Source organism: Gekko japonicus, unplaced genomic scaffold (genome assembly GCF_001447785.1).
Source record: "Gekko japonicus isolate JY-2015 unplaced genomic scaffold, Gekko_japonicus_V1.1 scaffold1388, whole genome shotgun sequence".
Taxonomy (NCBI): domain Eukaryota; kingdom Metazoa; phylum Chordata; class Lepidosauria; order Squamata; family Gekkonidae; genus Gekko; species Gekko japonicus.
This window is the reverse complement of record NW_015164228.1, coordinates 91,775-115,744: the sequence shown is the minus strand read 5'-3', so window position 1 is coordinate 115,744 and position 23,970 is coordinate 91,775. Positions and strand designations below refer to the sequence as shown.

General features: G+C 47.8%; 2 protein-coding genes across 3 annotated transcripts; one reads left to right on the top strand and one right to left on the bottom strand.

Annotated features, from left to right (window-relative positions):
• The first annotated feature begins 1,000 nt into the window (after positions 1 to 1,000).
• On the top strand, positions 1,001 to 16,068 carry LIN37 (lin-37 DREAM MuvB core complex component). 2 transcript variants are annotated; one of them, XM_015408581.1, is made up of 10 exons: positions 1,001 to 1,060; positions 1,717 to 1,771; positions 3,735 to 3,810; positions 4,031 to 4,081; positions 5,461 to 5,490; positions 6,248 to 6,333; positions 10,846 to 11,012; positions 14,190 to 14,339; positions 15,440 to 15,513; positions 15,882 to 16,068. In XM_015408581.1, exons 2-10 carry the CDS (start codon positions 1,738 to 1,740, stop codon positions 15,961 to 15,963), a joined length of 750 nt encoding a protein of 249 aa, XP_015264067.1. In that variant the 5' UTR covers positions 1,001 to 1,060; positions 1,717 to 1,737; the 3' UTR covers positions 15,964 to 16,068. The 2 variants fall into 2 exon arrangements, with proteins under 2 accessions (XP_015264067.1, XP_015264068.1); XM_015408582.1 differs by lacking the exon at positions 1,001 to 1,060 and adding an exon at positions 1,070 to 1,246.
• A 3,711-nt stretch (positions 16,069 to 19,779) lies between these two features.
• Positions 19,780 to 20,374, bottom strand: HSPB6 (heat shock protein family B (small) member 6). Its single transcript, XM_015408576.1, has one exon. It carries the CDS (start codon positions 20,372 to 20,374, stop codon positions 19,868 to 19,870), a length of 507 nt encoding a protein of 168 aa, XP_015264062.1. The 3' UTR covers positions 19,780 to 19,867.
• Positions 20,375 to 23,970: the final 3,596 nt, after the last annotated feature.

Genomic DNA, 23,970 nt, shown 5'->3' with positions numbered 1-23,970 from the left:
ATCCTTGTGTATATGTCTGCCTGTTGACTGAGAGTAGCCTCTAATCCATGCAAGCACGTGCCACAATAACAGTGCAATCCTAAGCAAATTTACATCCTTCGAAGTCCATTGAATTCCCATTGACTTGAAAGGGTGTGATCTCCCGCATGTGCACACACAATCTGGAGATGCTTGAAAACCTCAGACTTTTTACTGTCTAGGGTTGCCAGCCTCCAGGTGGGACCTGGGAATCTCCCGCTTTTACAACTGATCTCCAGCTGACTGAGATCAGCTCCCCTGGGGAAAATGGCTGCTTTGAAGGGTGGACTGTATGGCATTGTACTATGTTGAGGCCCCACCCCACCCCTCCCCAAACCCTGCCCTCTCCTGGCTCCACCCCCAAAGTCTCCAAGTATTTTCCAACCCAGACCTGGCAACCCTATTACTGCCTATCATGCAACTGTTAGGAGCCCCCGGGGGGGGGGGGGGAAGCAGCAACTTAAGGATGTTCAGTAACTCTGCACTTTTCAGGTAGGTAGCCAGAATTACACCCAAACAAATGGTAACCATATAAACTAAGCTTGTTGTGCCTGTTTGGTCCTTGAATCCGTTAAACATCTTCATTATGCAGCTGTATGCTAATTGACTGCTTACCCGGCCTCTACCTATATGTACTGTAATTTCCATTTCATTGCATCCACATCTTCATTATGCAGCTGTATGCTAATTTACTGCTTACTGAAAAAGTGTGCTTGCACACGACAGCTTATACCATGAATAAGACTTTGTTGGTCTTAAAGGTGCCAGTGGACTCGAACTTTGTTCCAAACTTTTTAAGGGGACAGAGCCCTCCGCAAGAAACTACAACTCCCATGAAAAAAGGAAACCTCCACTCTTCAAAATGGCTGCACGGTTTCCCTTCGAAACGATAATCGCTTTTGGTCATGGTGTCTCCGCTTCCCGTCCCGGGCAAGCTGCCTACAAATCCCAGCATGCAGTGCAACAGAGGCGGTTTTTATGCATTCGTGCGAACGGGGACTAAAGAAGGGGTGCCGGGGAACGAGGTGATCGGCCGCTGGAGGTAGCCGGGATTGCACAGGGGCGAGTGGGAGGAAAGGAAGGATAGACGTCCACACACAAAAGCGCCCACCAGCACCCCTCCCCGGGACCTGGGTTGCTTTGGTCTATTGGAGCAAGAGTCAGACTCTTGTCCTGTTGAAGCTTCTAGTCCTCAAGCTGACTTTGTGCTGTAAGAAAAAGGAGCCAGGTAATGCTAGCACCTTCTGAAGACTAACTTGTGTTGGTGGAGGACGTGCAGTCTTTTTGAGTTACACAGATCTCCTGATGGAATTAGGGAAGAGGTCTGATACAGAAGATGAGAGTTCTTATTTCTGCCTGTTCACCTTTCTTATGCCCTTTCTGTGTAAAATACCCTTAAAATCTTTAACAATGTACAGATGCTAACTTCCTATTTCTTCTAAATCTGTGCATATTTATCACCTGTCTTTATGGCATGGTTTAGGAAAACTCGAGCCACTTTTTATGGCCTCCCCTCCCAACAGTTTCCCCCCCCTAAGGTAGCATAACATGGCTACTCTTCTACGAAGTGCCCTGTCTAAATCAAAAGCTAAAATCCTTTGACAGGAACCCAAATCTTTACCAAATGTCAGTTGACCAGTTTTGCAATGATATGGTTTGAACAGTGATATGTTGTTTGTGTTGTTTTTCCTTGTGCAGGGAGTCCTGTCTGAGGAGAACATGTTGCATGCGAAAGTGAAAATAGAGAAGCCAGGTAGGAGACCTTGAAATGCTGTAGGGAAGATTGTAGGGATGCCAGGTGAGACATGGGGATCTCCTGAATTTACAGCTCATCTCTAGACTAGAGCGATCAGTTCCCCTGGAGAAAATGGATGCTTTGGAGGGTGGACTCTATGGCACTGTACGCCACTGAGGTTCCTGTCCTCCCCAGGCTCCATTCCCAAATCTCCGGGAGTTTCCCAGCTTGGATCTGGTAACTCTACCCCTTCCAGTCCCCTGCTGATGGACAGGGGGGACCTGGCAATCATAGCAGATTGTTATAATAGCTGTTGTTCAGACTTGCTCAGTTCTGAGACAATCCCCTAAACAAATAAATACGGAACTAGAGATCACGTGGCACTAGTAGACACACTAGAAACCAAAATGTCATTTCTGCTTTGATTCGTGGCATGAGGTAAACGTCAAACCCCTAAATAAATTAATTTCTCTCCGCTTCCAGCGTTATCTATTTATTTATAGTGTAGCATTTGGGTTTGGGGGTTTTTTGTTGTTTTTTTGGAATGTATTTATTTCTATTCCACTTCCCCCCTCCCCCAGTGTGGTTTACAACATCACTCTCCCCTCCTCCACTTTACCCTGTGTGGTAGTTTGGACTAAGGAAGTGTGTGACAGGCCCACAGTCACCCAGCAAGCTTCCGTGGGAGGGTGGAGATTTGGAGCCCCATCACGCATATGCTAGTCTGGCACTTTAACCATTCTAGCCTGTATTGTCAGGCCCGTGGCTATAACCGAAAGGTCTCCAGGACCAATGAGAGGGGTGTAGTGGTCATATTCTTTTGCCTATAAGCAGCAATGGTTTTCTGTTCTGCAAGGGAGGGATGCTTTCTGCTAAAATGGCGGAATAGTGTCAGCAGGTAAGCTGCCACGCCTGGCTTGATGGAACAAAATAAGTCTGCCTCCCGTGTCTTCCATTCCATCTGAAGAATACTGCAACCGCCCTGTCCTGGATAGGCCAGACAAGCCTGATCTCGTCAGATCTAGGAAGCTAAGCAGGGTCGACTCTGGCAAGTACTTGGATGGGAGACCTCCTTGGAAGACCAGCAGTCAGGCAAGCAGGGGCAGGCTTTACTCAGCCACTTCTCTGAATATCCTCCAGGCCCCAAGTAGGGGTCCGCCACCAGAGGTCGCCATGACTTCCAGGTGCACACACTCTGACACATGCATATATAAAAAGCACAAAACAAACAAAAAGAATACCGCAACCCTGGGCCGGTTCTCCCTCCAAGTCACCCAAGTGCCCACTAGGACCAGCATGGTCAGGAAGGTGAGGAGGACCTGGCCACTGGGGGTGTAGGTAGAAGTGATGGTCATCCCTTGCATCCACCATCCCCTCTGGGCCAGCATTCTCCCTGGCTGGGCCCACGCTGAGCCTTGCAGAGCAACTAGTACAGCTGCTGAGGGATAGGCTAACCCCTGTGGAAGGAGACACTGGGCAGCTTTGGGGCCACACACTATCTTGAACCAGCTCTAGGGTTGCCAGCTCTAGGTTGGAAAATTCCTGGAGATTTGGGGGTGGGGTAGAGCCTGGTTTGGGCAAGGGGGGCCTTGGCAGAGTATGATGTCATATAGTCTATCTTTCAAAGCAGCCTCTTTTCTCTGAGGGAACCAAGCTCTGTCATCTGGAGCTCTGTCATCTGGGAGATCTCCAGGCTCCATCTGGAGGCTGGCAACCATAAATGGCTCAGTTGTACTCTGCAGGTGGAAGAGCTTTCCTGGCACCCCCAAGGTCATTTTTGGCCCCCTTCCTGCTTAGTCTCTTAACATCCAACCCGATGCAGAGTTCTGAGGTACTCTAAAACCTACTTTCTAATTTGTGACCTTTTAATCGGTCCAACTAAAAAGGCATTCAAGCTACTGTTGTGTTCCAATGTTTCCTATGGACGATCATGGTCCAGAACGACCGTTCTTTCTTTCTTTCTCCCGTGGCTCCATCACAGATCTAGAGACGGCCAATGCGCGGAACCGTCTCGATACCGTGCTGCAATGTCTGCTGGAGAAGAGCGATGTCGATCGGTGAGTGTCTCTGGGCGTCATGGGCACGTACATGTTGAAGGTGCTGTTTTTAAAACCTCCAGGAGCCTAAAATGGTCTCCTTAGATGGGAGACGCCTGTTCTCCTAGTAGATCTGTCTCCTGGAAGGAATGACGGATCCTGTTGGAGCTCGGATCAGGAGCCTAGGTTGCCGGACCAGGCTAGTGATGTCCTGTTTCTCCTTTTGTGTGCATTCCTTCAGGGAGCAGATGGAAGATGACTCCGGAAAGACAACATCAGATGCACTCAACAAGTAATTTTCATATATTTACTAAAATATGTACACCCATTTCTTGCCCTATGGCTTTTTTTTTTTTTTGCTGTCAAGTCACTATTGACTTATGGAGACCCCGTAGGGTTTTCAAGGCAAGAGACATTCAGAGGTGGGTTGCCATTGCCTGCCTCTGCGTCACGACCCTGGTATTCCTTGGAGGTCTCCCAAATACTGACCAGGGCCGATCCTACTTAGCTTCCAAGAACTGGTGAGATCAGGCCAGCCTGGGCTAGCCAGGTCAGGTCTTTCTTTTGGCTACAAATCCAAATTTAAAACATAGAGAATACAGGGAACCCCCCCACCACCAAGAACCTTCCTCTCTCCTAAAAGGAAATCCTTCCCTAGCTTTTCTTTAGATTTTGTGTATCATTCAGTGGCGTGTAATGGGCGCTGTGACTGTAAGAAAGTCTGTGTGCACACAGGAATGTGTTGAAGCGGACTTACAACCCCACATCCTTCCTCAGTTTTGCAAGAAGTGCCAACTTCTTCTTCTTCTTCTTCTTTTTGGGGAAAAAATGTATTCAGGACATAAGCATTCATATTCAACCTTACATTTTCCATATTATTCTCATCATAATCAACCTTAAATTTTTTAGCTTAATCCCTGTTACATCCTACCCCCTCCCTTTCCCCCTCCCTTATACATGGCTTCCCACAGTGTTCCGACCTCCTGCTCAATATTTTCTTCTATTTTTATATATTTCATTCTTAAAATCACTAGGTAACTTTTATTTCAATTCTATTCTTAATAAGTATTAAAGCAAAACAAATTGTCCTTTATTTCCCAATATTTTTCTAAATATTCTTTTAAATCTCTCCAGTCATTATAGAATCCTTCTGCTTCCCTATTATCTAATTTCCTTGTCATTTTGTCCATTTCAACTGCAAACAATAACTTCTTTATCCAGTCTTCAATCTTCGGGACTTCTTCTTGTTTCCAACTCCTTGAAAAGCACAGTTGTTGTTATTTGAAACTGCACATTTTGCTTCCAGAATACTGAGTGGGAAGAATAAAGGGCAGGTTCAAAAAGTCCCCCCAACAATACCCAAGGAATGGGGGGGGCTAACATTTGGGGATATAATTTGAGAAATGTCCACTATTTGAGTGGGTTTTGTTGTTGTTTTCTTGTAAGGCTGGCAAAATAAATATCAGCAAAGTAGTTTGGGAAAAGTTATGTTTAATATCAGAACTTTTGAATGCAGGAACGTCTACTGTGGGCTCTGGGAGAAACATATGCTTTGGTCCCCATCTTTTAAGAACAGGTGTTCTTCCTCTTGGACCAGTTCTCCTGCAAAGCAGGGTTTCTCCTGCTGTTGCATTCAAGGTAGCGGCTAACGTCTCTGTTTTGTGGTTGCAGGGACTCATCACCTACAGCCCCAGGGAAGAGGTATGGTTCCTTAAAGTGTTTCATTTGCCTGAACTAGCAGTTGATGGTTGCATGGGAGACTTGAAAACTCTTCCTTTGGCGCTTATTGGCCGTCCCCAATTTGAGGCAGGATCCAAACAAGCAACATGCCGATGTGCGAGAGAACTGTGTGTGCAGCTGGAGTTTTCTTGCTAATTCCATACACACACACACACAAATAGCTCCTACCACTGAACAAGCAGGCTGAACAGCATCTTGGCTCTTCAGTCCCGTCCCATCCCATCCTGTGGGCTGGGCCCTCTTCAGGCCAAAGTTCTTGCACTGCTTCCCTCGATCAAGACAGCAGCCTGTTACGTCACAGTCCTTCTGTTCTGGACTGCTGGAGTGCCTCTTGGTCTAGCCCTACGTCTTCTAGTGTTGGGAGGGATTTTTCAGAGCGGATGTAGTGAATTGGACTGTTGTAATATATCAAATAGGGCCATGGTGGCTCAGAGGTTAAGATGCTGAAGTTGCAGACAAGAAGGTCTGTAGCTCGGCAGTTCGAGACCCTAGTGCCGGAGTCAGCTCTTGTCTCTGGCCCCAGCTCCTGCCAACCTAGAGTTCCGTGTGCCTTGGTGTTTGGTCATGTCGGCCACATGACCATGGAAACATCTTCGGACAGCACTGGCTCTTCAGCTTGGAAACGGAGATGAACACCGCCCCCTCGAGTCAGATTCGACTGGCTTTTGAGCAAGGGAAACCTTTACCTTTAATATATCAAATTCCTTTGCTCTCCTAGGCCCTCGGCCAGATTCTCCCATCACCGCCGAAAGAAGAGGAAGGAGACAGACGATGGTCTTGCCGAGGGTGGACAGCAGAAGCAAAGTGAGTTAAAATCCATCTAGTCCAATGCTCTGTGTGGCAACACGATACCAATAGCCATCCCTTGTTTTGTGCCTCCAGTAATAAGAGTTGCACTGTCCCTGGACATGGAAGCTCAGTTGAGGAATCACAGCCAACAACCATTGATGTTCTCTGTGCGCTTCCTTAATCTCCTGAAGTCAGCTAGCCTCGTGCTGTTGCCATATCTTTGGGGTGACCATTTGAAAATAATTCACCCCTTCCCTGAAGAAATATTTCCTTTTTTTTTTAAACCTGGCTGTACATCTGTTCTGTTTTGTGATTTACGTATTTAGCATATTTTTATGCTGCCTTTTCAGTGTGCTGCTAGAGGCTGCTTATGATCAAGAACCACTGTATTAGAAATCAAGCCGCATAAAAACTACCCATGAAACAAAAGACGGCCATTAAAAAAACGAAAAGCTAAAAGCTGTTCTGCTTTGTTAGGTGGCCCTGGGAAAGAATATCTTCCGTTTGCTATCATCGCCTTTCAGGGTTGCATAAACCAAGGTCCCTCTGCTACTTTGCTCTCATCTGGCAATCTTTTCCCAACTAAAAAGCTTTTGACCTTTTAACGTTTCTCTCTCTTTTAATTACTGTCTTACTTTCTTCAGTGTAACAGCCTCAAAGGCTTTACTTTGAGAGCCAGCGTAGTATAGTGGTTAAGAGGGGTGGCCTCTAATCCGGAGAACCAGGTCTGAGTCCTCGCTCCCCACAGGAAGCCTCCTGGGTGACCTTCAGCCAGTCCCAGTTCCCTCAGAAATCTCTCAGCCCCACCTACCTCCCAAGGTCCCTGTTGCGAGGAGAGGAAGGACAGGTGATTGTAAGCCTCTTTAGGATAGGGAAAAACTGACTCTTCTTCTTCTAAAAGGAGAGCAGCCGTCTCCAGTTCTGTCATTGACTCAGTTATCTAGTTTTCATCCTACCCTTCTCCAATTTTGTCCTCACAACCACCCTGTGAGGAAGGTTTGACTGGGAGACGACTGACAGTCACTCCGTGAACTTCATGGCTGAGCAGGGATCTGAAATTGGACACACATGAAGCGGGCCCTAGACTGAATCAGAAACTGGAAAAAAGGGGAGGGGGAAAGGGAAAAAACTCAACCCCAGATAACACTGCGAACCAGAAGGGATAAGCTGACTATATATATTATAAAAGTACACAATTTATTAGGGTGTACACATATTAAAATATATTCGGGTTAAAAAATTTTTTTAAGTATCAGACTAATAAAAGCATATCAAATATTAATACACATGATGGGTCAACGCTTTCCAACTGAAGACCAAACGCGTTTCGGCCTCAGAGGGCCTTCCTCAGTGGTCACTATACAACATAGTATAGGCACACATTCAGACATATGTATACAAGATCTTTAGTACACTTAAATAAAGACCAGATGTTGTATCCTTATATGTTTACAATTGTGTTGCTGGTATTAATGATGGGCCATAGACATGGCCATATTCATTCCAATTATTCTGGTAACTGAGATTTCAAAAGATTTATTATGTGTACACCCTAATAAATGTTGTACTTTTATAATATATATGGTCAGCTTAACCTTTATACTGAATCAGACCACTGGTCCATCAAGGTCAGTATCGTCTACTCAGGGACTGGCAGTGGCTCTCCAGGGTCTCAGGCAGAAGTCTTTCATATCATCTTTTGCCTGGTCCTCCTAACTGGAGATGCTGGGGATTGAACCAGAAACCTTTTGCATGCCAAGCAGAGGCTCCATCTCTGAGCCACGGCCCCTTCTCCCCTGTTTGGTTCAGACAATCTAACTTCACTCTTTTGCTACAAACCTTACACATGCCATACATTTAGTGTATAAGGCCAATGCACGGGTAGTAAGGAGTGACTAAGCATATCCCCCCCCCCCCCCCCCCCAGTATGCACTTCCCTGATTTGGAGTACAGTTTATTTATTTACAGCCTGCTTTTCTCAATGAGACTTGGGGCAGATTACACAACACGAAGCAGCACAATCCAATGGCACGAGACATTCACTAACAATGCAATAGGATGAGGATTAACATGCGGAATTCACTGCCACAGGAAGTGGCGGTGGCTACAAGCATAGATAGCTTCAGGGGGGGGGGGTTTGGATAAACATGTGGAGCAGAGGCCCATCAGTGGCTATTAGCCACAAGGTATAGAAGGAACACTCTGTGTTGCTCTTTATTCTTGGTGCTTGGGGGGCAACAGTGGGAGGGCTTGTAGGATTCTGGCCCCGCTGGTGGATCTCCTGATGGCATCTGGTTTTCGGCCACTGTGTGATACAGGGTGTTGGACTGGATGGGCCATTGGCCTGATCCTTCATGGCTTCTCTTAAGTTCTTATGATTACAAAAATTAGGAACAAAGCAACACACACACCCCAAATCGGACACAATGCAAAAAAATAGAATGGCAAAAGTAGAAAACAATGCAGTAAAAGCAAGGTAACAGACAGTGGAATAGACTAAAATCCTGTTTCCTTTCTAATTGCACTTTGCACACAACACGTAGGTGTATGCAAACTGTACATGCATAGGATCCAACTTTGTAAAGTAGAACAAGTCCTAGATCACATGGGGAAGGATCCTGTGCTCCTAGAGCTTGTCCACATGTAGACACCAAGCCCATGTTTGTGTGAATGCATGTTTGAGGAGGTGGGGGCAGCCTCTTTGTGACAGGGGGCGGAGCCATTGCATTTGGTCCACTTTGCTCTGTACAGACGTTTACTTTGACTTGTGAGATTTGTATCCTGCCTTTCTGCCCAGTCAGGGCCACCAAGGCAGCAAACAGCTAAAACAAGGCTTAACAAAGAGCACATCTTAAAAACACTTAAAGCCAAAATGTATGTCAAACTCTCAAACTGTCATAAAACAATAGTTATAAGAAGAATTGGATTTATACCCCGCCCTTCACTTGGAGTCTCAGAGCGGCTTACAATCTCCTTCCCTTCCCCACAAGAGACACCCTGTGAGGTAGGTGGGGCTGAGAGAGTTCTTTTGAGGCTTGCTCTTGAGAGAACAGCTCTGAGAGAACTGTGGCTTGCCCAAGGTCACCCAGGAGCTGCATGTGAAGACGTGGGGAATCAAACCCGGTTCTCCCAGATTAGAGTCCGCCATTCTTAACCACTACACCACGCTGGCTCATAGGGTAGGAAGGAAGGTTCCTTGAGGGAATGCCAGACGAAACAAAAAGTCTTCAGTAAACTTCGACCAATCACAGGGTTGTTGTGAAGGCAGAATGGAGAAGGGAAGGATCCTCTTGAACTCCTTGGAGGAAAGGTGGGATAAAAACATACTAGGTAGATTTTTTGATAGTATTTCTTTATTTTCAACATAAGACATACAAACATATAGACGGGGAGGGAAGAGTTTATATCGATACATAGAGGAAAAAACTTTGCCTTGTTTACATTATTCATTACTTGCCAATAAACCGTCTTGTCACTGTAACATCTCTTTTTTACAGGATTGTATAGCTTTATAAATATATTTTCTCAACTTTCTAATTAATTGTATTTTTTGACATATCATAGTTTTCAATCCAGGTATAGAAGCTTGACTATGTTTTTTCGAATAGATCTTCTGTTTGATTTTTCAAAAATAAAGTCAGCTTATCAATCAATCAATCAATTTATTGAATCAGCTTATCTGTTTCTGCTGTTTCGAGTATTTTGTTAATGATTTCGCTTCTGGGTGGTATTTCTGCTCTCTTCCAGAATTTAGCAAACAATATTCTAGTTGAGGTGATCACATACAATATGAAATAGGTATCAGTTTTATTACATTGCTCGGGCATAATACTCAGGAAAAATAATTCTGGAACAAAGGGTATGGAGACCTTTAGGGTTTTTTGTACTATTTCATGTATCCATGCCTAGTACCTCTTAGCTTTTTCACACTGCCACCACATATGATAAAAAGATCCTACTTTACTTTGGCATTTCCAGCATACATTTGAACATTTCGGGTCAATTTTTGACAGGATATCAGGGGTAATGTACCATCTGTGGAACATTTTATACATATTTTCCTTATATGGGACTGCTCTTGTAATTATTATATTTTTTTTCCAAATCTGTGCCCATTGATCCAAATCAATAGTATGTCCCAGATTTTGTGCCCATTTTATCATAACACTCTTCACCATTTTTAAAATAAATTTCCGATCTATATACATCAAGATCTTACCTATTTCCAAGAGATTGTTGTAGAAACCTATTGATTTATCTTTACTGTATCTAGACTCAATTTGCACCTTTTGCCACCAGTTACATCTTTGTATTGTTTTAAGTTCTTGCCGAGTGTCTAACAGGTCTTGGTACCTTACAACGGTTTCTTCTTGGTAAGCATTTTGGAAAAACATACTAGGTAGATTGATAGGTAGATAGATTCTTGGGGGGGGAGTTCTCCTCTAGAAACTTATTTCCGTGGGATTGGCACTGAAGAGGCTGCCCTTTTGGTTTCCCCTCCTAACGTGCTCCCCCCACCCTCTCCAGATACGTACGTCATCAAGCTGTTTGACCGGAGCGTGGACCTCGCACAGTTCTCTGAGAGCACCCCGTTGTACCCCATCTGTCGGGCCTGGATGCGCAACAGTCCCATGGTGCGGGAGCAGGAGCGGTCTCCCAGCCCGACACTGCCCCCCCTGCCGGAGGACGAAGAGGTACCCAGAGAGAAAGACCCCTGGCTAGAAAGGGGCGTCTTGGACCTGTTTATGAGGAGAACTAAGCTGTTGTGATTCTGTACTGTTCACGTAGCGATTTTGCCTAAATATCATCTCAAAGATTATCCATCTTTTGAAGAGGCAGTGTGGTATGATGGTTAGAGCAGGGGGGGTCCCCAAAATGGTGCCCGTGGGGGCATGACAGCACCTGCCAACACCTTTCCTGGTGCCTGCCATGTGCTTTTAGAAAGTGGGCAGGGCCAGGTGGGGCTTTTGCCCAGCAGAGCTTCTGATTGTCCATGGGAGATCTGGTTGGCTGTGCAGATTCTTCAAAAGTTGCTTTAGCAACAGCACAAGGATCTACACTGCCTTACTGTGTGTGCGTGTGCAAGAAACTATTTCTAAACAATGCATTCATTCTGAATGGCATCCTGTTAAACAAAGCTTACCGTGGTGGAACGGGCCTGCTCCAGCCTGCAGGCCCTGTTCCACCCTGCCCTCCAACGTTTTCCCAACACCTGGAGAGTATTTTCTCTCTCTTCCCGGTAACCCGCTGCCACCACTTGATCTTTGTAGGAACTGCCCACTGGGAGAGTCAGGACTCCTAGCTTCTCTTCCGAGGCCTTGCCTCTGTGTCTCCCACTGCCCAGCGCCTGGTCACCACGGGGACAGTTCACTGCCTTGTGTGCCCCTGGAAGAATAGCCACCTGCCGCCTGCCTTCCCCCTTGCACTCCTTTTAAAATAGCATGTCCATGATGGTGGAGGTCTGGGTGGTATACAGAACCACTACAGCATCCAAAGTTATAAAGTATTTATTAAAAATAAATTGTTCACAAGCTTACTTTTAGCACAACACGAGACTGAGGAAGGGATTCAAAAGAAATGGATGAAATGGAATTCCTGTCTCCATACATGCCCTATCAGATATTAAAATAAAGGACAGGCTCCTTAGTTTAGGAAGTTACAGATCTCTAGAGAGGGATCATTACCTTGAAGCTACCTTCAGCTCTTCAGGCCAACACATGGCTAATGGCCTCCTAATCCAGACCTCAAGAGTTCTGTCTGTTCTGATGGACTCTGCACCCAAGAAGTCTTCCTCCTTGCTCCCAGGAGTTTTATCTTCTCCCTTTCCTCTCCCATTAACCCAGTCAGACCAGGTCAATCCCCACCCCTTCTGACTTCCCGCAGTGCTCCAACCTCCAGCCCACATCTTATATTCCCCACTTCTCTTCCTTACTCCTTAATCAAATTCTATAGGTAACAACTCTTTTAACTAATAATCTTATACATTTACACTTCTTCTAAAATCAAGCTCTTCTCAATAATTCTCAAAACAAAGTAAATTGTTTTTTATATCCCAGTACTTCTCTAAATATTCTTTAAAGTCTTTCCAATCTTCAAAAAATTCTTCTGCTTCCAGATTTTTAAGCTTCCTTGTCATTTTGTCCATTTCAGCCATAAAAAGTAATTTTTTTATCCACTCCCCGATTTCTGGAGCTTTTTCCTGCTTCCAGCATTGAGCATAAGTCATTCTAGCAGTTGTAATCATATACCACATCAAAGTCCATTTCGCAATATTCACTTCTTCCATTTTAAGTCCCAAAAGCAATATTTCAGGTTCTTTCTTAAATTTACATTTCACAATTTTCTCCATCTCCGTATGGACCTCAAGAGTTCTGTCTGCTCTGATGGACTCTGCACCCAAGAAGTCTTCCTCCTTGCTCCCAGGAGGAGTTTTATCTTCTCCCTTTCCTCTCCCATTAACCCAGTCAGACCAGGTCAAAGAGGCTTTTCCTGAAGTTTCCAGAAATTTCCTTCCTGAAGTCTCTCTAGTACTTAATTCCTCCCAATCTCAGTTCCCTGCTTGGAGGAGAGGGAGCTTGCCTCACTGTCTAGTCCTATATAGTATTTATATGAAGGTGAGCTGAGGTAAGTCTGGAAGGCAATTGAACTGACATCCTCCCTCACAGTCTGTTCTCTGCCCAAAGGGGAAAAAACCTTTTAAAACTCAGAGTGAAGGTTTTGCTGATTTCAAACCTCCAAAGAAAAAATGCATTTCTTCACAGTTACTATTAGAGTTGTGCGTGACCTCACTCCCTGACATTTTGTAGTTCGCTCTGCCTCCTGTGGTTGCGATTTTGTAGCTGGCTTCACCTGCTGCAATGGTAGGGTTGCCAGGTCCCTCCTGGCAACCTGTGGAGGATGGGGGGGGGCTTACTGGAAACAGCAGGGAGGCCTGTCTGACATACAGCAACATGTCTACATTGCTGCCCACATGACCCGGAAGTGATGTCACATTCAGGACGTCAGGGCAATACTCTGGCATTTGAGCAAAAACTCTGGTAAATTTGGCTTCTGCCATAGAGATTTTGCCCAAATACTAGAGCGTCACCCTGATGACCTAGACGTGATGACATCACTTCTGGGTCATGTGAGCAGTGACATGGACATGTTGCGGCACGTTGGATAGATCTCCCTCTTTTTTCGGGGTAAGTTCCCCCCCCCCCCCACACTTGTTTGTGATTGGTGGCTGGGCAGTGGGGGAATTGCGCTTCCACCGGTGTTCTGGCAACCAGTGTTCCCTCTAAACTGAGTTAGTGTGAGCTAGCTCACAGTTTTTTAGCCTCCGGTCACACATTTTTGTCTTTGCTCTGGAGCCATCCTTCCTGAGCTAATTTATGCAGTAGCCAAATTGCTCCCTCACAAGTTTAATGCCAGTAGCTCACAAAGTAGAACTTTTGCTCACAAGACCACACAGCTTAGAGGGAGCGTTGGTGGCAACCCTTATGTAACGGTCGTTTTGTAGTTATGACTACCATGTTGTGTCAGAATTCCGAAAGTGCACACAGGCTCAAAACGGTTGGGGACTCCTGGGTTAGAGCATACTCGTAGACTGGGGAGACCTGAGGGTTTGAATCCCATCCTGACCTTGATACTGGTAAAATCATAACTCTGGTTCTCCTCCTTCCTGCCATGTGATGCTAATTTTTTTGCTACTTCCTGTCACATGCTTCCAGCTCAGTGGGCTCTAGGCTGCCACCTGGAGGTGGAAGGGGGGGGCTCTCTGGTCTGGAAAGGTTGAGGACCGCTAGACGACACCAACTGGCAGATTTTCTATGTGACCCATTTGACTTCCTGGCGGAACAGAGTCTGAATGTGTGTTTCTTCTGCCTCAGGGGGTTGAGGGAGTGAACGGGAAGGGTCAGGACGTCTACAAGCTGCCACCTGCGACCCCCTGCCAAACAAACGCCTCAGGGGATCCTGTGAACCTGCGTATCCCTTCCCCGCTGGAGCCCGAGGAAGACTCAAAGGGAGCTGTCGACATGGTGAGAAGGCTTTTTTGTGCTGGGGAGAGGCCCTGCCTCAGTGGGAGAGCGTCCGGCTTTGCATGCAGAAGGTCCCAGGTTCAATCCCTGGCAGTATAAACACAAAGACACAGAATACTACAGGAAGGATGCCCATGGCTCGGTATCCTGTGTGAAGGAGAGGAATGCATGATAGAGTTGGGGTACAGAAGTGTTTTCAGCTCACAGTTTTTTAGCCTCCGGCTCACACATTTTTGTCTTTCCTCAGGAAGGAGGGCTCCAGAGCAAACTAATCTACGCAGTGGCTAAATGGCTTGCTCACCACTTTAATGATAGTAGCTCACAAAGGAGAATTTTTGCTCACAAACTCCATAGCTTAGAGGGAGCATTGGTTGGGGTACAGAAGTGTTTTGAGAGAACCGACCTTGATCTGGAAACATTTGTGCATAGTGAAGAAGGCAACAGCATCTTGGGCTTGTCTGGGGAAGAATGGGGGTATTTCTTGGGTGGAAATCTCCAAGTAGCTTATCTGGCTGCTCTGTGCCCCCATCCTTCCCAAACCCGGAGTTTGCATGGGGGTTTGGGTGCTGGTCAAGCCAGCACAGGGGCCAGGGTATGGGGCTAGGATCTGGAAGGCCAGAGTTCAAATCCCCACTCTGCCACAGAGGCTTGCTGGGTGACATTGGGCCAGTCACCCATACCCTAACCTACCTCACAGGGTGGTTGTCATGGGGATAAATGGAAGAGGGGGAAACCACACATGCCGTCCTGAGCTCACTGAAGGAAGGGTGAAATCCAAGGATACTAAATGAAAGTGGGTCGTTGTAGTTATTTAGTTCCTTCATCTAGACCCCACATTTCTCCCCAACGAGGACCCGAAGCAGCTTCTCCCATCCCCCCCTTTCTCCATTTTTATCCTCACAACAACCCCAAGAGGTAGGTTAGGCTGACCCAAGGTCACCCAGCAAGCTCCCATGGCAAGGTGGGGATTCAAACCTGGCTCTTCGAGATCCTAATCCGACACTCCAACCACTCGACCATGCTGGCTCTCTAGTTTTGCCTCTCGTGCCTTCTTGGGCTCTGGAGTAAGTGGCGTGCTGATGCTTGTGTCTCCGCCCCAGGCTCCCAACCCGGTGCCGTCCATGTCCTCCCTCATCTACAAGAACATGGAACGGTGGAAGAAGATTCGACAGAGGTAGGTGCTGCCGGGTAACGGGAAGCCAACATACAACAAGTACCGTGCACAGACGATTATAACATATCATAAATAACTTTACATTTTTTGAAAAATATTTTTACAATAATTTCTACATATGTAATAAATCATCTTACTCAAAAATATCAAAAATCATCTCCAAGAATCTCAAAAGCTATTGTCCTTGTTTGGTTTTGTGAATTGCTGTATTGGGTAACGGGAAGCGGCAGCGTGAGAAGCAGTGGGGCGGTGTCCGCATAGTGGGCAAGGCAGAGCGAGAGTGGGGACACGCCAGTCGGGAGGAGGAGACCGGGTGCAAAAGCCGGAGGACAGGAACATTGCTGACATGCAGCTTCTCCTGTTCGTAGGTGGAAAGAGGCCTCGCACAAGAACCAGCTGCGCTATGCAGAGAGCATGAAGATCTTGAAGGAGATGTTTGAGCGGCAGTGAAGGCGGGTGTGTTTGGTTCACACCTGAATTCCCTTCATCCTATGAGCCCCGTGTTCTACCGGAATCCCTCACTTTCTGGGTTATTGGGTGTTGAGTATCAATAAACGTAGCATTTGGAGTTAGGGACTGCGGTGTCTACCTGTCCTGAACTCCATCTAGTCTGAAAAGATTACTCAGGCACAAGGAGACCTTTTGGAAGCGTGCCATGAAGACAAGTGTGATTTCAAGCTGTGGGCACATAGATCCTAACCATGGGAGGGTGGATACAGTGCATCCATCACTTAAAAAAAAATCCTGTCCCTTTCTTCAGGGAACTCTGGGTTTTCCTTTCCTTTCTGTTGTCCTCACACAACAACCCTGTGAGGTAGGTCAGACCGAGCAAGAATCAAGTGAGGTGCATTCCGGGAAGGGTAGGGCATTGAACCCAGGTTTCCTCAGTATCCTTGTACAACTTAGAACTGTACCTGCCCCATCCCTTGTGATGTTCGATTCTGGCAAAACAACAACCGGCAACTGGCTACAGGTATGTCTTGCAGGGCAGGTAACTGGAGGCTCTGTTTTCCCCCTGCAAAACCACGCTCGGCTGAGAGGCAGCACCTGCCTGAGCCCACCCAGTGACTTTCATGTCTGAACTGGTACAACTTAGGTTTCTGTATTATCTTGAACCAAGCACTATACCCACCCTGTGTTGAGTGGGCCTTGGACCTGAGCCAAGAGTGAGCTTCCAAAACTCACAGTATTGTCTCCTTTGTGAAAAGCCGTTCAGCCCCTGCAGAGAGTCAGTAGTTGAGACCTATGACTGTCAGCAGTGCAATTACTCTTGGGCATAAAGGGTGACGCAAAGAGCCCCCTATAAAAATCTTGCAGTACCCGGTCCAGGTGTAGGAGCCAAGCTTCTCCTCTGCACGCTTCTGACACAGTAGTGTGTGGCAGAGCGGTCACTATCAGACTAGGATCTGGGCGACGCGGGTTCGAATCCCCACTCTTGCCACTGAAGCTCACTGGGTGATCTTGACCCACTCTCAGTCTAGCCTACCTCACAGGGTGATTGTTGCGATGATAAAATGGAGGCAGGGAGAAGCATGTTGTCAGCTGCTTTGGGTGCAGATTGGGTAGAAAAGCAGACTATAAATATCTACATCCCCCTTGTCTCCTTTCTGCTTTACCTCTGAATAGTTGCCAGCAACCTGGAGAGAAAAAAAGTGTCCTGCCCCTTTGAGAGAGGCTGACTGGGGTACTCTTGACCAGGTGGATGCTGTTTAGCTCCATGCCTTGAAATACTTCACCTGCTCATTTCCACCCATTAAGCTCTTAAAGGGACAGGGTTTTTTTTCTTCTCCAGATGATGTTTTCAATCCTGATTGTGATGAGTTGTAGCTCCTTTAGACAATGGTCTCTCCCCCCCACCCCAAAAAACCAGCTAGGGTATTTTAACAGAAATACTAAGCCTCTGGTTTTGAACTTTGTGGTTGCTTATTTTAAGTGACAGCAGGGGGGAAAGAAGAAAGTCTAGGCCAAAACAAGGCGGCCTCCAAGTTTCTTCTTGGGCAGAAGCCAGGTGGCTTGACTTTCTTTTAGCACTCAAGCTCCTTAAAGCTTTGCAGACAAGCACTGACAATGTGTGCCTCTCTTAATCCCTGCTTAGGGGCTGTGTGCTGATCGAGGGCATTACCCCCCCTGCCCAGCTCCTTGGGAACGTTCAAGCCCTGGCTGGTTTCAACTTCAAAAGGGAATTAGACAAGCATATGGAGCAGAGGTCCATCAGTGGCTATTAGCCACAAGGTATAGATAGGGACTCTGGGGCAAGTGATGCTCTGTCATCTTGGTGCTTGGGGGGGGGGTCAACAGTGGGATGGCTTCTAATGTCCTGGCCCCACTGGTGGACCTCCTGATGGCACTGGTATTTCTGGCCACTGTGTGATGCAGAGTGTTGGACTGGATGGGCCTTTGGCCTGATCCAACATTGGCATCTCTTATGTTCTTAACTGGTGTTCTTTGTGCTGGATACTGTGCTTGGTATTGTTCTGAACAGACTATAGGTGGAAGACATGTGGTGTCAGGATTAACCCTAAGGCAGTTCAGGGTGTGTGTTTGGGGGTGGGGGGAAGGGCCATCCAGTTGCAGCTGACTTAGGGCTATCTCTTGGGGTTTTCAAGGCAAGAGATTAACGGGAGTGGTCTGCCATTGCCTGCACCTACACAGTAACCCTGGACTTCTTTAGTGGTCTCCCATCCAAGTACTAGCCAGGGCTCACCCTGCCTGGCTTCCAAGATCTGATGTGAGCGGGCTGGCCTAGACTATCCAGCTCAGAGTTGTATTCTCCCCTTTAACTTAAACCTCCCCACCCTTGTGCTTAACTGTACCAGGCAAAGGATTTCACCGCTCAAGCCCCAGAATGCTCCAATAACACTCAGCCTGCTTTCGCCCTCTAGGGGGGGGGGGGGGGACTGGCAATGGCACTTGTGTCAAACCTCCAGTGCTTCCGTCATCTATGCCACAGACTGATTTCCAAAGAGCATCAAAAAGCCTTAGCAGACATTTGCAAGGCAGTGTGGTGTAGTAGTTAAAAGATCAGGGCAACCTGCATGCAAAGCCCACTTGTCCTGGAACTTACTGGGCCTCTTCTTCTCTCAGCTTAATGTGCCCCACAGGGCTGTTGTAAGGGGGAAACAAAGGGGAGAACCACATATAAAATGAATTAGATCTTGATCTAATTCCTCTCTGTACCAGGCATCACATTGCACAATGGACATCCCAAGTAGCAACACCTGAAGTCCATTGCTCGAGATGATGCCTCCAGCTACTGTTTGCCCTATGCACGTGCATAGTTCATTGGTACCCAGAGACACAGTGTTCCCCCCCATTAGGGTTAGATGCACAGGACCTCCATGTCAGCAAGGCCCCCAAGTTAGACAGCCAGTTTTGCCACTACTTGGCTTGAAGACCTCTTAACCATGACTGTACCAAAGCATGAACTGTAGTAAACATGGAGCCTTTAAGTCTAAGGAATTTGTTTTCTCTGCTGAAACATGTCATCCTCCCCCCAAAAAAACCCTCACAGGGATGTTGTTGTTTGCATTACGAAGATTTAGAGTGTGTAGGTAAGTAAAGAAAGATTATTTCATGAATTGTAGCTCCCCAGATCCACACCTCTCTTGCAAACTGCTTTTCCCATGGTTTCCCATGAGGCTCTCAAACCTATGATGTTCTTTGGGTACATCATTTCCCTTTGGTTCTCATGAAAAACGAAAGCTACTCAGTGGGGAACATAAGAACAGCCCTGCTGGATTAGAGCAGTGGGCCATCTAGTCCAGCATCCAGTCTCACACACTGGCCAACCAGTTCCTCTGGATAGGACACACAGGCTGAGGCCTTCATTTGGTGTTGCCTCCCAGCACTGGTATTTAGAGGTTTACTGCCTTCTGAATGTGAAGGTTAGAAAAACTGTGCTGCATTCAATGGATTCCCACCAACAGACGTTGAATGACAATTATCTGGCCTTCCCACCCTCCACCCACAAAACAATCTTACAACCAAGGGCATTAACCTCAGTTTTATTAACCGAGTATCCAAATTAACTTTCACAATGACTTTAAGGAAATGCAATTTGGTATCCATTATTTATGGAGAGCAAACAGTTCAGCATGAACAAGTTAAGCCTGTAGCAGAGAGATATGAAGAGAGACACGATTCCCTCCCTCCCTCCTGGCGGACAGCTTCTCGCGTACAGGAACGTGCCCTCAAAGATCATCGGTGGGGGGGCAACTGAGCCTCTGCTCGAGCGCAAAATGGGGATTCCTTAAAGTCTTTGGCTGACTGGCTACTGTTGACAGGAGAGGCGGCCCACGATGCTGGCTTCAGAGGAGAATGAGAGCAAGCTTTCGGGCCCAGGCAGGTACCCCGACTACTTCCCAGCAACCGCAGGGTTATCCTGGCGGCTGATGGGGATGGTGTGCTCCTGGGGAAGGGCACCCTGGGCAACGGGGGCTGTGATGGAGAGGACCCCGTCTGGAGACAGTGCTGAGGTGACTGAACCCAGGTCGACCCCCTTAGGGATCATGTAGCGGCGGTGGAACTCCCGGGAGATGTAGCCGTGTTCATCTGGGCGCTCCTCATGTTTGGCATGCACTTTAATGTGGTCTCCCACAACTTTCACACTCAGCTCCTCTGGTGAAAAGTGTTTCACATCCAAGTGGACTGAGAACTTGTCTTTATCCAGCTTCACCTCCGAGAGCCCGGTGTCCGGGATATGAGGCACCCGCGAGTAGTAAGGACTGAGCGTGTTCATGCCGGAGAACATGTCGGATACCAGCAGCCCCTCGCCGAACCTCTGGTCGAAGAGGCGGGGAGGGAAGAACGGAGAGAAGCCGAAGGGCCGGTGTATCCAAGGGTGGTGGATGGTAATGTCCATGGCGTAGCTCAGCAGGCAGAGGCGCTTCTCCCTTCCTTTCTCACGACTGCGCGATTGCGTCAATTCTATTTCTGTTATCTCTAATATTAATTTTTTTAAATTTTTCCAAAATTTGGAGATCTTATTAAGCAAAATCATGTGAACCACCTGTTGATTTTCTCCAAATGCATACTGGTGTTTCAGTACAAATTAACAGCCTGTGTGTCGCTGCTGAGCTACAACTTGTGCAAGCTGAACTGCGCGAAGTACACCCTTCCTTTCCGTTCACACATTGCTGGATCCAAGTCAAAGCCATGATGCGCCTTAAAAGACTAACAAACTTGCTGTTGCATAGAGGGGCAGCACCAATGTTATCTTAGAGAAGCCCCATGGATTTATAACGCAATTGCTCTCCTACCTGGAGGGAAGCAGGATGGGTGTAGACCACTCCCAAGTGGAGATGGATTGATAAAGCAAGGTTGGTATTCTACCTAAATCCCCGCAGAGTGACAATTACAGAATCCAGTACGACTTGCTTCCAGGTTACAGCTTGCGTAACTTGCCTTTTCTGCCCGTAGTCACTTTACAAGCCTACACCCATGTTTTTAGGACAAGCCACAGAGAAGAGGTACATACCGGGCGCTCCTCATGTTTGGCATGCACTTCAATGTGGTCTCCCACAACCTTCACATTCAACTCCTCTGGTGAAAAGTGTTTCACATCCAAGTGGACTGAGAACTTGTCTTTATCCAGCTTCACCTGGAAGGAAATAAAACTGATGTTGTTTGCATCTAACTTGTTTCATCTCACATTTCTCTCAAGTCCACCCCGCAAGTCTGGCGCATGGTGTGGGCAAGTAAATTGCCACCTTATTGGCTTCCCTCTACTTCTGCCAAGCACAGGATGGATTCACACACTGCCCCCTTGGTAGCCACTGGGGGCTGCTCTAACTACACTACACGGCAGAGCAACTGAGGCATCCTGGTCCAAGTGTCAGACCAATATCTGGTTCAAACCCCTCACTCTACCATGGAAACTCCCCGGGTGACTTTGGATCAGTCACTTGCTCTCATCTTAACGGGGTTATTGGTGAAACAAGACACAGGAGAGGGAGAGAAGCTGTAAGCTGCTTTGGGTCCCCACTGTGAAGAAAGGCAGGGGATAAATATGTCTCAGCTGTAGACAGTGTGCTGCACCCTCCCAAGATCCGACTATACAAGAACAGTTTTATTTAGAAGATCTGCAACCTCTCGTGGCTCCCAAAATAGGCTGCAAAGTCCCTGCGCACAATAGCCAGAAAGGTCTCAAATGTACAAAGCAGGATTTAAAGGGGCCTTTGCATCAACAGCAGGAAGAAGAAGAGAAGAGATTGGATTTATATCCCACCCTTCACTACCCTAAGGTGTCTCAGAGCGGCTTCCAAACTCCTTTCCCTTCCCCTCCCCACAACAGACACCCTGTGAGGTGGGTGGGGCTAAGAGAGCTCTGACAGAAACTGCTCTTTTTCAAGAACAGCTCTTATCAGAACTACGGCTTGCCCAAGGTCATCCAGCCAGGTGCAAGTGGAGGAGTGGGGAATCAAACCTGGTTCTCCCAGATTAGAGTCACCACCAATGTTCCCTCTAAACTGTGGAGTCTTGTGTGCAAAACTTCTACTTTGTGAGCAACTGGCATTAAAGCTGTGAGCCAGTGATTTGGCTACTGCATAAATTAGCCATCCTTCCTGAGCTAAGACAAAAATCTGTGAGCTGGAGGCTAAAAAACTGTGAGCTAGCTCACACTAACTCAGCTTAGAGGGAACACTGGTCACCACCCCCTATAGATCTATAGGGGTGGTGTTAGAGTCCGTGCACTTAACCACTACACCAAACTGGCTCAAATTGAAAGCAAGTAAAACAGCCAGGCCCATGCAAGTTTGTCACGGTGCTTCGACTGGCTGATGACCCAAGGTTCAGAGGTGGGGGTTTCTTCCTCTCTTTTAGAGGAGAGGGCGTTCACAGCCTCGCAAGCCCAAAGTCCAGATTTCCAAACCAAGAAGCCAAGTGGCATCACAGCAATCGGCTCCCCACATGACCAGAAGTTACAATCAGTCCCCTTTTCAGGAGGCTGGAGGCACCCACAGGGGTCCCAGAGAACCCCCCACAAGACAATCGGAAGCAGTTGTTGCCGCCACTCAGGACACTGGCTAGAATTCCAGAAGAAGCCTCACAAGGCCTTTTATTAGGAGGACCAACCAAAATGAAACAGCACATGAGTTTCTGAGCACTCCAGAACACTTCATCAGGTTCAGCGTTCTTCCTTTATTCTCACTGGTACCACAGCTTTCCTACCTACGTGATATTTCTAGTGCCGGTCTATATTTAGAGCCAGAGCAGAGACACAATATCCCTGCCAAGGGGCGTGATTGAAGCAGCAAAAGCCGCTGCAGGAGAAAATCCGTCACCTGCAAACCAACCCTCAGAGCTCCAGAAGCGCAAGACCACACAGAGCTCTTCCTCAGGTTGGTCTCGGTCACTGGGGGGACACCGTTCAGCTAAGTAAGCTTCCCCCTTTTTGGGGTCCTTAATTGTAAAGCAGTTTGCATCCAGTTCCTGCAACTGAAGTCGGCTCCAGCCAGAGCTCCACCTCAGCCCTCAGCAGCCAAGCGTGGGGGTCCGGGCACTGCCATGCCATTCCCTTCCACGCAAGACCAGCCAAGCCCCCCTGGCATTGTCTCCAGTAAGGCCCGCCAGGGGTGGGAGGGAAGAAAGAACTTTACCAAAATAGGTAGCAGTACAGACTCCAATTGCTTGGGAAGCCCACCCCGGCACCCTTTCCTGCTTCAGTCCAGAACCAACCGGCTCTGGCATCTTCCAGATTTTTCTCCCCGGGCATTACCCACCCAAGTCCTGCCACACAGAGCACAGTAAGAACGTCTCGGCTGGACGCCCACCCACCCCGGCAATAAATCCAGACGGCTAATGAGAAAGACGGAGGAAAACAAACACACGACCGCAAAAAGCACTCTGCACATGCTCTAAGGCACCGCCGTATGCTTTTCCGACAGCCCCACCGCCCAACCCAGCCGCCCCCCACTCACCTCCGAGAGCCCGGTGTCCGGGATATGAGGCACCCGCGAGTAGTAAGGACTGAGCGTGTTCATGCCGGAGAACAAGTCGGATTCCAGCAGCCCCTCGCCGAACCTCTGGTCGAAGAGGCGGGGAGGGAAGAACGGAGAGAAGCCGAAGGGCCGGCGCATCCAAGGGTGGTGGATGGTGATGTCCATGGCGTAGCTCGGCAGGCAGAGGCGCTTCTCCCTTCCTTTCTCACGACTGCGCGATTGCAGATCCGGAGCGATGCCGCGACTGTTTCGCGGCGGCGCTTTTATAGCCATGCGGACCCGCCCCTTCGAAGGCGCTGGAAAGACTTGGAGGCTTCGCGAGGGAGCGGGGGCGGCCAGCGGGGGGCGTGGCTCCTCCTGATTCGGGGGCGTGGCCTGGCGGCTTCTTTCTCTCCCCGGCCCTGGCCCTGGCCCGAGGCTTTTCGCGTCAATAAACGCACATGAGCGCAAGCGGGCACCACCCCCTATAGTGAAGCGGGGCGGTGGGAATGTGCGGCGCGTCAATCAAGACGGGGAA

What these genes read in the sequence shown, in the direction of transcription:
- LIN37 (XM_015408581.1), top strand. Translation starts at nt 1,738, where the DNA reads ATGTTGCATGCGAAAGTGAAAATAGAGAAGCCAG. An exon ending in GAGAAGAGCGATGTCGATCG is followed by an intron (nt 3,811 to 4,030) that starts GTGAGTGTCTCT and finishes GCATTCCTTCAG; the next exon opens with GGAGCAGATGGAAGATGACT. An exon ending in CAAAGGGAGCTGTCGACATG is followed by an intron (nt 14,340 to 15,439) that starts GTGAGAAGGCTT and finishes TCTCCGCCCCAG; the next exon opens with GCTCCCAACCCGGTGCCGTC.
- HSPB6 (XM_015408576.1), bottom strand. Translation starts at nt 20,374, where the DNA reads ATGGACATTACCATCCACCACCCTTGGATACACCGGCCCTTCGGCTTC.